General features: G+C 36.3%; 1 protein-coding gene across 1 annotated transcript in view; it reads left to right on the plus strand.

Moving 5' to 3' along the window:
• Window positions 1-14,999, plus strand: part of TBC1D5 (TBC1 domain family member 5) — a 577,752-nt gene that overhangs the window by 303,101 nt on the left and 259,652 nt on the right. The window contains exon 8 of the mRNA XM_074195734.1: window positions 13,756-13,822. Within this exon, the coding sequence (XP_074051835.1) occupies window positions 13,756-13,822 (67 nt within the window). The remainder of the gene's footprint in view (window positions 1-13,755; window positions 13,823-14,999) is intronic.

A 14,999-nucleotide genomic window follows, 5' to 3' on the forward strand; every position in this document is an offset into this window, starting at 1 on the left:
GGGAAACTAGGAGACAGAGGTGAGGAGAAGAGGGGTCAGAAATGGGACTGGTGCAACCTTTGAGGAATACCACGGGGGCTGCATTCCATAGAGGAGAGTCAAATGTCAGAGGCAGGATTGGGGTTCACAAAGGTAGGAAGGATCCAAGTTCAGCAGAGCTTGAAATGCCAAGGAAATTGTGTTTAATCCTGCAGAGCCTGTGGAGCCACCAGAATTTACTAACCTCCCCACTCAGATGGATAGATTTGTACCCTAGGAAAATTTCTTTGGCAGCTGAAAGATGACTGGGTTAGAGTGGAGAAAGACTCGAGGTGGAGATTCCTGAGAAGTCCCAACAGTAATCCAGAGGAAAGATGTCAAGTCCAGACAAGAGATGTGCCCATGGGGACAGAACAGTACTCCACTCGTTGGGGCCAGTGAGAGTGAGGAGTTGACAATGTCACCAAGCTTTGGAGCTTTGACAGTAGGAGGGTTTGAGCTAGAAAGTCAGTGACTTCTGTTATGAGCATTGTGAGTTTTATCTGCTTAGATGCTGGCATTGGGCTGAATCCATTGATCTGGAAACCAGTGGGTTGAATTCATAGAAGAAGATTTAGGTGAGTAAGAGAGACAATCCAGAGTGAGAAGAAGAGAGGGTGGAGAACAGTCTTGGGCCAGCGTTCTGTAGCAGGAGCGTCTGAGAAAGGCAGCGTGAAGACCTTAAGAGAAGACCACCTTGGAAACTTGTGGGAGAGAGATGAGGAGGAGAGAGTTAACTGGCATTGATGAGAGAAGACTGGAAGGTTTGCAAAGTGTTTCAAAAATAGCATCTCATTTTTGTCATCTCAATAGCCCTCAAAGGTTGGTGTCATTCCCTTTTTATGGAAACTGAGGAAAGAAGTGAAGGACTTTGGGGTTATTCAGTGTCTGAGTCTGAATCTGAACTCGGTGCTTCCTTGCTTAAGATCCAGGGCTATAGTATCTCATAGCCTCTGATTATACTTTATATATAACTTAATTATAATTATTGTATAGCAAATAAAATATTCAGGACTGTCATTTTACATAACTCTTCCAGACAAGTTAATTTTCCTGCTTCTAGCTTAGTTGCTCACGCAGGTATTATTAGCATGAAAATATGGAATCATTTAAATTTTGAGCGTGAAAGGGATTTAGAAATCACCAGTTCCAAACGAAAAATGATCTATTCCACTGCCTTTCCTGAACAAAAAAGTGAAGCCCAGCAAGGTGACTTGTCTTGTCTAACTCAGATCTTGTGGTAATAAGGGTTTGGGACTCTCAGTTCTCCCTCTTCGATAGATTATATTTAATTGATGGATTTTTAAAATTTTTCTGTTGTTTTTACCAGATTAGTGATTTTGTTGCCATAGATAACTCACATGAAGAAACTTTGTCCAGTATTCCAGATTTGTTCCAGCTTAGGGACCCTCAGATGTTCATTGAGACTCGAGTTCAGCAGGCAGGGCCACACATGGCATTCTCTTGGCCTTTGTTGTTATTGTGATCAAGTCCTTTTCAGCCCTGTCCAACTCTTTATGACTCCATTTGGGATATTCTTGGCTAAGATACTGGAATGACTTTTGCCCTTTCCTTCTCCAGGATCATTTTTTTTTTGGCAAGGTAATGGGCTTAAGTGACTTGCCCAAGACCACACAGCTAGCTAATTATTAAGTGTCAAGAGACTGGATTTGAACTCCTGACTCCAGGGCTTGTGCTCTATCCACTGCGCCACCTAGCTGCCCCTCTCCAGGGTCATTTTACAGATGAGGAGACCAAGGCAAATGGGGTGAAGTGAATTGTCTAGGGTCGCGTGGCTAGGGAATGTCTAGGGTTGGATTTGAACTCAGGAAGAAGAGTCTCCCTAACTCCAGACATTTACTGGGCACCTTACTTCCTTCACATTTATGATGTAATAAGTAAACATGTTGTTATATGTGAACATGCAAATATTGAACACGTTTTCCCCTCTTTAACCACCTTAAAACCTCTCAGTCATGTTTGGTATACACTAGCATTTGAAGATCTTGTTTTACTTTATTATTGCTTTAAAAAAAAGTATGTCCCTTTAAATAGAAACAAAATAGTAATACAAATGAACATTTATAGCTTGCTTTAAGGTTTGCCAAATATGTGATAAATATTATCTCATTTTATCATCCTTCAACCCTCTCAGATAAGTACCATTAGTATTGCTGTTTGTTTTCGTTAGTAGTCCTTCTTTCTATCTTGAAGAGGACCGTGACAAGCAAGTGAGTTGGATTTGAGTGAGGGGTGAGAGGGCACCAGTCTCACTTTCTCCTCTGGGACCATCTGGACCCAGTGGCCAACCAGGAATCAGAATGACTGGATTCAGATGGATTCAGATTTAGTGGGGCATCTTCCCCATTTTATTGAAGAGGAAATTGAGTCAGGTCGAGTTTAAGTGCATTGCAGGATTATTAGGTATCTGAAAATGAATTTGAACTCCTGTCTCTAAGGTCTCATGCTATGCCTCCTGGGCTGCCTCATTATAATCATACTACTCTCATTGTATTCATAATTCTGTTTCAGACAGTTCAATTTGATCAGATATATCCTATTGATTACCTTCCTTTCCTAGTACATCTGAAGCTTTTTTGAATGAAATGAAAAAAATTTTATTCTTTTGCATCTTTTTATCCTCTTCCTAATGGTTTGTTGAATTAAATTGAATAGAAAGGAAAGTTATCTTTTTACTGTTTTAAATATTATAAACTAGATTTTCTTGTAAATTGTGCCTTCATAGAATTATCTATATGACACAAATTACCTTATTTTATTTTTTAAATTACATCAGAATATATATGATACTATAATAATGGTAAAGTTATGGCTCTCACCTCTTACCAAATTGAAGATCATAACAGCATTGAGTAAAATGTTAAGTACTTTTCTTATATTTTCATTGAATTTAGTTGAACCATTTTGATGGACCCTAATTTAGGTTTTTGAATGCATATTTTCACTAAATATTCCAAATTTACACATAAATTAACAATTATCACAGTATTTCCATTCATTTGACACTCTTGGGTCAAAGAATCCAAAATACTTTGAGTGAACACAAAAACATAGCCAGAAATTGTTTTAATGTGTATATAGACTATGAAGTTACAACTACCAGCAAAGCAGTTGAAAAAGTTTTTTAAGTCAATAAATTTTATAATACAAGTTTAATAAGGATAGGAAAAAAAGATTTAGAAAAACGCATTACTTTTGGATTCCAAATTATCTTCCTGAAATTGTATGCTATTCTTTTCCTCATGGGTTTTGATATATTTCCATTTTATAAATGAATTCTCTTATTTAAATGTTAACTGTTAAATACATTATTTGGAAGTGTGATCATTAAAATACTACCATGAAATAGATAAATTTATAATGAAGAATGAAGGCAGCTAAAAATCATTAAATACATTAATTGCCCTTATTTTCAGGAGTACGGGCACTCAGACATGAGGAGGGGGTGCTGTGCTTAAGTGTAAATGATGTGTGTAACAGGCCTCCAGAGAAGGACTTTTTATCCTGATTCCTGTCTTAAGTTAGGCAGGTCTGTGGCCAGGGCTGTCTCAGGGGGATGCTGAGTCATTATGTCCTGTCTTTATTGTACTCAGACAAATGAATACGATTTATAGATCTTTGGAACTGTTTATTCAATTTAACACAACAATTATAGGACACAAAGCTTTTAAATCTTTAGAGTAGCGTTTAGTGAAAAATCCTAAAGCTTAACATGCTTTTCTGCATAAAAACATATGGTTCCCCATAGCGTTCTGTGCAACTTATTTTGAACATGTCTGTTTCTTTTACTGTTAAATATTCATTGCACATATGCATTGTGAGATTTTTAAAATTTATTCCAAGGTACAGTATTTTATTATATATTGCATCTACAAATTGACATGGAGCTTTACAGGGGACTCAGGAGATTGAGTGTGTTTAGATCTAAAATAAAAGCCCACTCACATACCTAGATAATCTTACTTAGGGTGATATTTCTTCTGGTTTTAAGTAAACCAACTTGAAAACTCACTAGTCTCCCCTCTATATAGCTTATTATAAAACAGATGTTTGTGTATTAAGGTTCTCTTTCCTCCCCGACTTCTAAGCCTGTTTGTGGCAGCCCTGTACCTTTTGAAGGCCACATACCTAGAGTTAAACAGAGCCTCGGTTCAGGGAAAAAGTGATGCCAAAAGACCTTTTGCTTAGTTCATGTATAATCATCACCAATTTATTTCTTTTCTAATTAGTTATGCCCAAGAAAGAAAGGAGTATTAATTAGGAACAAAGGGAAGTTGGTATCCTCAAGCCATAAACTATGATGAAAACGTAATTTTTTTTTGAATCCTGTAAGTAAGATGAAATCTGGCTGTTGAAAATTTGCTTTATGTTCTTCCCAACAAAGACAATTGACTTACCTCTGTGCATGTCAGACCAATGATGATCATAATTGATTAACTTTAGATCAATGTAAATGTAAATATTAAATATAGGTTATAAAGGTTATTTTACTCACTTAAATACATTAAATTTTTTTATTTGACCATATTAACCCTAAAAAATTTTAACCAACAAACTTTGGTTATATTAATAATCAAGGATGCCAGTGAAACCTCATTTCTTTTCACAATAAGTAAAACTACTTTAATGAGCTCATTAGAACTGCATCTTTGTTACTGTATTTTTAAAAGATCTACTTCTCTAGAAAAAATATTTATTACTTACAACTTAATACTTATTTTATAAATAGCAATGAAGTGGACTTAATTTCCCCCACTAATAGGAAGCATATTTTTTACTGCTTCTAGCTTTTGTACCATTTAATCATTTAGAAATCATTGTGTAAAATTGTTTTTTTAATATCTTAGTTACTAAGTATAAAGCGAGCAGGTAGATGACATCTTTTAGCTTGATCATTGTAGCAGTTACAAAAATCTCATATTAAACTCTCTTGCACCCTCTATTGTAATTTTTCAGTAATGCTACATTTATGTTTCCTCTTCCCACTTCTAGTAGTCCCCAAGAAACCTAATGTTTAGATAACTGTTCTTATCAATAATTTGCATTTGAATCATCCAGCTTCTTAAACCTCCTGCCTAGGTCACCCTGGGCAAATCTCCTAACCTCTTGTTCCCCTCAGACTGACCTAGTAAGACTTAATACTTATCATGACATATGCTAGCCAGCATTATTAGTAAAAGGAGCTCCCCGATCCTGGACTCCCCACAAGGCTGAAACCACAGAACTTGAGCCCACAATGAAAGGACTAAAAGAACCGGATTGAACCACATTTCACAACCTATTTTTTCAGTCAATGTTGCTGCCATAAAGATGAGCTTTCCCTTCCTTTCGCTGGAACCTTCCTTTTATTAAAAAAAAAAAAGGGAAAATAACAGGCAGGTAACAATCCAATGATTGTGAGCAATGGGGCTTTGAGAAGAAGTGGGGCCCCTTCCTACTCTCTTTGTGAACCTCTCAGTCGTCCAGCTTAGGTGCCCCCCCCCCCCAAATAACAGGAGAGTCTGGAGTTGCCCAGGCTAAAATGAAGAATTTATAACTGTGTGGAACAGATGTTTTCATAAACATTTGCTATAATTAATTTCAACTAGGGGATTGAAGGAACAAAGCAGTTTTTCCCTCTTCAAAACTTTATTGCCTTTTCCCTGTACAGCAAACTCTGAAATCTTTGTTTTAATATTGTTAATGAAGCAAATATAGCCCCTGTTTAGTTGGTTTTTGAAAAAGAAATTCATCTTTTTTTCTTCTATGCCAACCTTTGTACCATAAAAGGATATATATATATATATATATTTATTGTTACCTTATATGAAAGAGATATGTGTTAAATAAAACCAAATCTTTAGTATCATCTGACAAGTCTAAAACAGAAAGATTTAAATACAATAGCCTCAGCTATTTAGTTCCCCACAAAGTTCTGAGAGATTTTAAGAGTTTTTTCCCTAAATTATAAGACATATATAGACTATATTAACTTTCATACTCTATCATTGATGTTTTTCTTTTTTTCCAAATAAAATATCTTTCCTGCCTGGGCTACTAATCTTATCCTGAAGATGTGTCCTAGACATGCTGGGGATACTTTCAGATCAGTCAGTATCTGAGTATTAATTATAGTATTGCTAAGTTTTTCTGTTCTTAAAAATCTTCCATTCTATCTTTAGTTTTAGTTCCAATATTTGTAAAATCACTGAAGGCATTAAAAAAAGAGGTAACCTATGGAAACAATGTAAAGACTAATAGATTGCCTTCTGTGAGGGTTGGGGAGAGGGAAGTGAGATTAGGGGGGAAAATTGTAAAATTCAAAATAAATAAATAAAATTTTTAAAAAAAGAGGTAACCTGAAAATTTCTCAAGTTGATTGAATTTCATTGTTATCTATGTGAAAATTCCATGTTGCTGCAAATAAATTTTGTGGAACCAGTATCTGGTCTGATCCGTCAACTCCAAAGAGTGTAAGGAAACATAGGTAGCTGTCATTAAAATTACATTTCAGCTTTCAATAACCATTTAATGAGTAGCATAATTATATAAGTATGGTACCTCAAGTACTATACTCAATAATTAAAAATAATCTCATCTTTAAAGTGAAAGCTCTATAATTATTATTTGACTTAACCAGGACCACTGTTATGATCTCCTGTGGCACCTTAGATTGCTCAAAGTGGTTGGAAAGTATAAATTAACATTGGGCAAATCATTAAATTATTAAGCTTTAAACTATGCTAAAAATGAATGTAACATCATATTTGAAATTACATTATATGAATTAGGAATATGTAATGTAAGCAAGTTTCTGCTATTAAATTTCTTAATTTCAAAGTTTAAACAATGTATTCAGTGGTAGTCTTTTGAATTCATTTCTTAAAAAGAAAAAGAGTCCTCAAATTTCAAAGATAAGTAAATGAAGATAATTTGAAGAGGGAAAGCGCAATGACAACTGGGTGGTAGGAGGGGGAGTAAATTTAGGAAAAAATTTAATAGAGCTAAAACCTTAAAAAGAAGCTAAGAATTTCTAAATAGTAGTGAGGGGTGTACACCACAGCATTTGGGATTTAGAGAGAACTTCAGTGGCCATTTCTTCTAACCCATTCACCAAAGAAATTTCCTCTAGATCACTACCAACAGTATTGATCCAGTCTTTCCTTGAAAACTTTCAAGGACTCCCAAGGCCAGTCATTGGATGCAGTGCCGAGGGTGGCTAAAGAATGTGTGCCCTCCTCTTCTAGGCCTGCTGGCTTCCTAGACTGACTTGAAAACTCAATTAAAACCCTCCTTCTACAGGAAGCTTTTCCCAACACTTCTTTATTCGTTATTTTTAGCATCTTTATTCATTATTTTTAACATGTGTTCTTCAATTTGAACTGGTCTTAAAGTCAGTGTCCAGGTAAGGGTGTTCTTCAGGGGCCACATGGAGCCCATTGTAGAAAGGGTGATGCCAGATATTCTCCATGTCATCCTAGTTGTGATAATACCATGTTCAACAGGGTACTTCAGAGTCAGATTACCTCTCTTGCTATGAGCTTCATCCTCCACACACCTGCCTTTCTGGCCCATACCCACTATCACATCCTGATGTCTGGGCAGCCAACATGGAACGGGACATCGTCTCCTGCAAAGCCAGCTTTGCCCATGCCAGGGTCATTGTCAACCCCGAGAGTAACAAGATCATCATCCAGGGAAAACTCTGAGGTGGCAAATTTAAATCCTTGTGAGTGAGGTGGTGGTGGCGCACCTGGAGGCAGGGCAGAGATGGGGAGGCAAGCACAGACTGAATGGAGGAGTTCACAACTCACCAACACTTCTCAATTCATGGTCCTGCACTCTCGTAATTATTTCCTATTTATCCTATATAGAGCTTGTTTGAACATTCCATTGTGCAACCCTTGAGGGCAGGGACTGTCTATTGCTCTTTTCTGTCCCCAGCATTTAACACTGGACCTGGGACAGAGCTTACCCTCCTCCTAGCACTTAATAAATATTTAACAACTGACATAACAACCCATGAAACCAAAAAAAAAATCAATTAAATGAAACCCCCTTTCTCTTCAATAGTGACAGTGCCCCCCCAAAAAGAAACAAAGCAATGCTAAGAATCATGTTTTTAGACCATCTATGATCATTTTCTTAGTTGTAACTATTTTAAACGTAAGATCCTTCTCTGTTGACCAGTAAAGCATTAAATCAAACCATTATTGACTTTCTTGTTACAAATAAGAGGAAGTTGCAACTAAATAAAAGCTTGGCAGATATTCCTTGAGAGATTATTAAAGACTTGGAGTTGGCATTTTCATATGTACAATGGCAGTAAGAAATGGAATTTCACAGGACACTTGGGGTTGGGTTTTTGAGGTTTTTTCCCCATTATAGTGTTCATGATTTGTAAAGAGACAACCATGGAGATAATTGCAACTTATGTGCCAACATCTGGTGCAGAACATGAGGATGTAGAAAAATTCTAAGAAGAATTTTATGACATTTCAAATTAAATCAACATATACTTAAGTATTCAATGACTTCAATGTGAAGGTGGGTAGAGGTGATGAAAATTATTTTGGAAAATATGGATCAAAAGTAAAAAGTGAAAAAGAATAAAGACTTGTAGACTGTACAGAAGCTATATGCCTACTTATAAGGACTACTTTCTTCAAGGTCAGAATTAGACATTGCTGGATGTGGCCAGTACTAAATAACATTACAGAAAATAAAGTTGGCTGTATTCTTAGGCAAAAAAAATGATTATTAATGTAAGATCCATCAGCTGTCTGTATGCTAGTGTTATTAGAACAAAGGTGTAAATGATTACTAACTAATCGGAAGCAATGAAAATGGAAGGAAGACGTGGTTATCCAGAGGAGAAGACATTTCAACAAGTTATTCACCTTCTGTGAGACAATGTGATATAAGGAATGAAGAGCTGGGCTTGGAGTCCAGGAGATCTGACATGAATGCTATGCTCCAGGTAAATCCTTTTAGCTCAAGTACCTCAGGAAGGTGCTTAGGTGCTAAGGGTCTCCTTAGTCCTGACATGATCAGTTCTGTTGAAGGAAATCTCATACTTCTCTGCCCATCCCACTCCTCCAAAAACAGAGTAAGGGGGAAAAAGAGTAAACATGGATACAAACTAATACTGTTGGCTACCCAAAGATCCTATAAACCACTAGAGTAAGTAGACACTTGGTTGGTATATGGACTTCTTTTTAGACAGCTTGATGGTTTTGTGGACAGTATATTGAACTTAGAGTGAGGAAAACCGGAGTTCAAATTTAACCTGAACTAGTTACTGGCTTTGTGATCTTAGGCAAGTGATTTAACTGCTTCCAGCCTCAGTTTCCTCATCTGTAAAATGACAATAATAATAGTGCCTATATTATAGGATTCTTCTTAGGAGCAAGTGAAGTGATATAGTTAAAGTGCTTTAGAGACCTTAAAGTACTCTATAAAAGCTCATCATTATCTTTTTCAAGTAGAGAGAAATTATATTCTTTGGCAACAGAGGTTTAGAATATATATTTGTTTAGAAAATCAGGTGATGACAGTGGAAAGTTATGTGTAATGCAGCTTCTTAAAACTGGTAGAATCAGTGGAATGAAAAAAAGAAATTCATAGGAATTCAACTAAGCCATCTCTAGATAAGAACATTTCAAAGTTACGCTGTAAAGACAAACAAAAATGGGCAAAGATGTGTCAAAATTTCTAGATTAAGTTGAAATGATACTAATGAAAATCAAGGAAGGCAAGAGAAATGCCAATTGTATTAAGATAACTCTCATTACTGGGCATATATATAGATAGCCCAAGGAAGAAAAAAAAGTAGACTTAAGATCCCACTGATATTCATAGAAATCCACATTTTAAAAAATAGCAAATAGGGCAGCTAGGTGGCACAGTGGATAGAGCACCAGCCCTGGAGTCAGGAGGATACATAACTGGAATCTCTGATAAAAGTTTTAATATCCACAATATAGCAACAACAGATAAAACTAAGACCAAAATTCATTCATCAGTAGATAGTCAACAGATATGAACAGACATTTATCAGTGGAAGAATTGTAATCACATGTTAGAATACTAATATGAGAAATCCTAATTAAAATAACTGTGTTTTCCTTTTATTATCCTGCAAATTGGTGAAGATAACAAAAAATGGGAATCACCAGTGTTGGAAGGGTGGTAGGAAGATAGCTGCATTAGTGATTTGTCGATGGAGTGGGAAATTAGTACAACTATTTCGAAAAGCAATTCAGAATTATACAAGTAAAGTAAATAAATATCCACATCCTTTGATCCAAAGAATCCTTGGGATTTATACCACAGGAAGGCTATCAATGAAAAGTCAGTCACCACATTCATCAGAATATTTATACTTTTTATGATTGCAAGGAATCAGAAACATAATAGATGAATATAAGGGAGTCTTTCTGTACTATAAGAAATAGTGTAAATGATGAATACACAGAAACATGGAAAAATCTACAAGAACTGATGCAACATGCAGTGAATAAAGTCAAGAAACACTATAAACAATGACAGCAGTGTCAATCAAAGAATAACTCTACAGAAGAAGGCTTACAAAATTATGAAGAACACACACAGCTGGAAAGAAGCAAAAGGTGAAGCTATGGTGATATTTTAAAAGATAAAACATGAAATCCAAATGGATATCTCCACTTTGTGGAATGGCTCAAGAAACCTATGATAACACACTGCCTAGGGACAACATAGAGAGCCCTGGACCCTGGGGTGAGGAAGATCAGCGTTTAGGTTCTCAAATATTGCCATTTCTATCCAGAAGATATTCCTTACTTAAATCTTGCTCCTCTTCATTCACCTTAGTTCAAACCCTCATCACTCCTGCCTTGGATTATTACAAAGTTATTCTCTTTGGTATCCCTGCCTCAGTCTTTTCTCATCCTCCATATTCCACATTCTTACCAAGGGAATTTCCTTTTAGCTCAATCTTTCCATTTCTCTCCTCTATATAATAAATTAGTCATTTCCTTTTGTTTGTAGAGCATATATCAACTCCTGCTTTCTTTGAAAGCCCTTCCAAACTTGACTTTGGCCTCTTTATTCAGACTTCTTAGACATGCTCTCTCCCTTACCTTATGTGACCTTTCCTGACTCTCCATCTTCATCTCTTCTCTTTCACATACTTGCAATGTATAGTAACCTCAGATCCAACTCTTAGTATCTCATGCTTCCTTCAATATGAATCTCAACTAGGACCTTCAGGGTGAAGCCTTTTGTGAGCCCCTTAAATGCCCTCCCTCCCAAACTACCTTGTATTCCCCTGCTTTGTCCTTAATGGTATTTTTTATATTTATTCTTCATAGACCTCTCTACCTTTGTCATCTCTCCAAATAGAATGTAAGGTGCTTATTGATAAGAATTTTTTTTAATTGTATTATCCTGAGGGATTGTGACAGTACAGCTGTCCTTAAGGATAACACAGTAGGACTTAGTACTCAGTGCTTGATACACAGTTGGTCCTTGCTAAGGACTTGCTGATTCAAGCAATTGATGGTTCCTTCAGATAACCTATTTTGAAGACAGAGCTGGTACTGACGATATGATACCCAGGAACACTGCACACCCTACCCTCCTAATTGAATGAATTCTATCAGCATTCAAAAACGTGTAGTCTAGCTCCTCACCTAGGAAAAACCTAGTAAATGAAGACTGTCTGACATCGAGATGATGATGAAGGAAGACTTATTGAGCTTCTTCATCAGGACATGAATGGTGGATAAATACTACATTAGGCAGTGCATTGCCTAGCTGGCAAGGATGAGTGGAGAGAGAGGCAGAGACATAGAGGTGGAGAGATAGATGGAGAGAGTAAGCAGCCAGCTAGGCTCAGGATTAATTAAGTTTTGAGGATAAGAAATGCAACCAAATAAAACAGTCCCTCTCTTCAAGGATTTTATATTCTAATGGAGAAAGACAACATGTTAAAATAACCTGGAAGCCAAGAGGTAAAGCAGCAAAAAGTGTACCTGGACAGGGTCATGGCAAATGGCCTGGCCATAGGAAAGTCCAGAGAATGAGTTAAGCCAGAAATAAGGTGAGCATAGCGGAAACCCCTCATCCAGTGATGGACAAGGGTCCAGGAGGATGTCCCCCAGATAGAATAGTGGGACTCGGGACAGATGTTTACCCAACGTAGATAGGCAGGTAGCAAGGAGATAAAGAAGTCCAGGGCATTGAGTAAGCTTAAAAGTATCCTGGATTGTCTTCAGGAGTAATATGTTACTTTTATTGACTTCAGACTTGTTTATGAAGTGAAGGCTTAGCTTTCAAAAAAAAATCAGTAATCATCCATTAAAACGGAGGATGGAAGGATCTCCAAGGAATGAAATTTGCAAGGAACCCAGAAAGCGGGGAGCAATCAGCCCTACAGTGCTAACAATTTGGAGAAGCTCCTGGCTTTTAGAGAGGTCCCCACAAAAAATTGACCAGGGCCCCTAGACAAGAATTTCTGAGGATGCAAGGTATGAAGTGAATTATAATGAATGGCTCACCTTCAAGGGGGTGGGGTAGGTCTACTTTGATGAGATCTTGTTAGGATTGCCATTTGCCTCCCAGAAAAAAAAGTAGCTTCCTAAAGAGTTTCCTGATTTAAAGTGCCCACATCTAATGATTTAAAAAGACTACTGAATCTCTTTCAAAACCTACATTCAAAATATGAAATGTTTAAATTAATAAATTAACCATTCAAAGGGAATCAACACTAGAGTAATTCTAACTTATTTTTTATTGGATTGGAAATAAGGGGCAAAGTGAATACATAATTTGCCAAGGTCAGAAAGCTGTTTACTGGCAGAAACCAATAGCACCTAAGTCTTTGTAGAATTGATGCTTTCATATTATAGTGTTTGGAAAGACCATTGAGAGTCCCTTGAAGCAGAGAGTTCAAATCAGTCAATACTGAATGAAATTCATTCAGGCTCTTCCCTGGAAGGTCAAATACAGAAGTTGAAACTTAAATACTTTGGCCTTATAATGAGAAGATGGAACTCATTATGAAAGGCTCATGTTGGGAAAGATATAAGGGGACAGCAGAGTTTTTAGATGGATGGAGAGTGTTGTGGAAACCACAACTAGGAACTTGGGACAGACTTGGAGAGCTAAAAGAGGACCTCGGGGGTTGTGGTCCATGAGGTCCCAAAGAGTCAGACACCAGTGAAAGGCTGAGCATCCACTCCTGGGTCCCTACTTAAGACTTAGTTCCCTCCACCTCCCTCCCTGGTGTCTCTTGAAATGAAGTGACTCTTCCAAGATTCTCTTTGGGGAATTTGTGCTCACCTAATATCTTAAGTTCTTGGAAATTAGATCTCCTAGGGACATAGGATTTTTTGTGTTATCACTAGTTTAATGGCCAACAAAAGATGACAAGTCAAATTTATTTAAACACAAGTAAGAAATCCTAAAGTTTGGGCCATACTGATGATTAACCAACATTATGTGAAAATGACTTTTACTGATAGACATTTATCTTGCTATGCCTGTTAATAATTTAATTTTGATCATATCAATACCAGAAGCAGCCATTTGTTGTCAAGGAATTTTTTTCCCAGAACATTCAAGCAATCTAGTTAACATAAGTTTGTGCAGAAACACATGGTTATATATACTTTATATATGTGTACATCTATATTGCTTTTTCTTTTTCTGTTTTACTTCTGAACATTTTGCAATTTTCTTTTTCTTTCCTAGGTGAAGCCAATGAAAATGGAAGAATAAACCCTACTACAGACTCTGATGGAACTTTTATTTCCTACAGGTAGGACCCATTTCCCTCATATATCTCCTGCATACTTAATTCATTCAGTTAATTTGTAGCAGCGCCGAAACTCTGTTTATATTTGACAAATGTTTTCTGCTAATAAACATACTCAGGGTTTTATACTATTAGATCACTAATCCCAAATGCTATTGATTCATATTTCCTTTGGGGACTTGTCAGGAAATAGGGCAGCTTTAAATTTTTCTCAGTGGCAGAATAATACACTGGTGAATAAAACATGTACCCTTTTGAACTTTTGTTGGTTTTTTCCTCCCAACCTGAATTTGGTTGAAAAAATATTTGAGAATATCTATGTTAGAGAAATCTAGGTGAAATAATTGTTATCAGATATTTCATATAAAAGTCAAAAAGGGTTAAATGCTAGGTCTTATTTTCTGGAAAATACGATTTAAATACTAAAATTTTTTGAATGACAGTGAAACATAAAAAATGATATTTAGTTTGCAGCCTTTTGAGTGGTTGATTCTTATGACTTATTTTTAATGGCAGCATAAATTCACTATTAAGTTTGGAATATGATCAGAGATTTAGTATAGTAATTTTAAGCAGTTAATCAGCAAACATTTATTAAGCATCTGTAGTATACTAAGCACTATGCTAAATGAAGGGTGTACAAAGAAAAATGAAAAACAGTCCCTGCCCTTAAGGAATTTCCATTTGTTCTATGAATCAAGAGAACAAGTGCAAAATTCATATGAAATAAATGTAAAGTAATTTTGAAAAACAATTACTAGCGGTTAGGGGCATCCAGAAAGTATTCTTATGTGAAGAATTATTTGCAGAAAGTGAGGAATTTTAAGATGGAGAGAGATGATGGAAAAATGCATTCTAGGCCAAAGAGACTATGCAAAGATCTAGATGAGATGTGTGATCCTTTGTGTACAAATATACTATTTGTATGGGTCCTCTTAAGTTCTGTAAGGGAATATGTGTAATGACACTAGCAGGTAGGTTGGGACAAAGCTTTGAAGGGTTTTAAATGCCATAAAGGAGGTAGAAATAGAGTAATGCTCACCAACTTCTTTGTCTTTAATGACTATTTATAGATTTTGTTTCCCCAAATGTTGTCATTATTTGTTTTTATTATTTCAACATTATTTAGATTATAAGCTTATGATAGGCTGGCTACTCTCTCTTACACTTCCTTGTGCCT

This window comes from Macrotis lagotis, chromosome 7 (assembly GCF_037893015.1).
Source record: "Macrotis lagotis isolate mMagLag1 chromosome 7, bilby.v1.9.chrom.fasta, whole genome shotgun sequence".
NCBI classification, from domain to species: domain Eukaryota; kingdom Metazoa; phylum Chordata; class Mammalia; order Peramelemorphia; family Peramelidae; genus Macrotis; species Macrotis lagotis.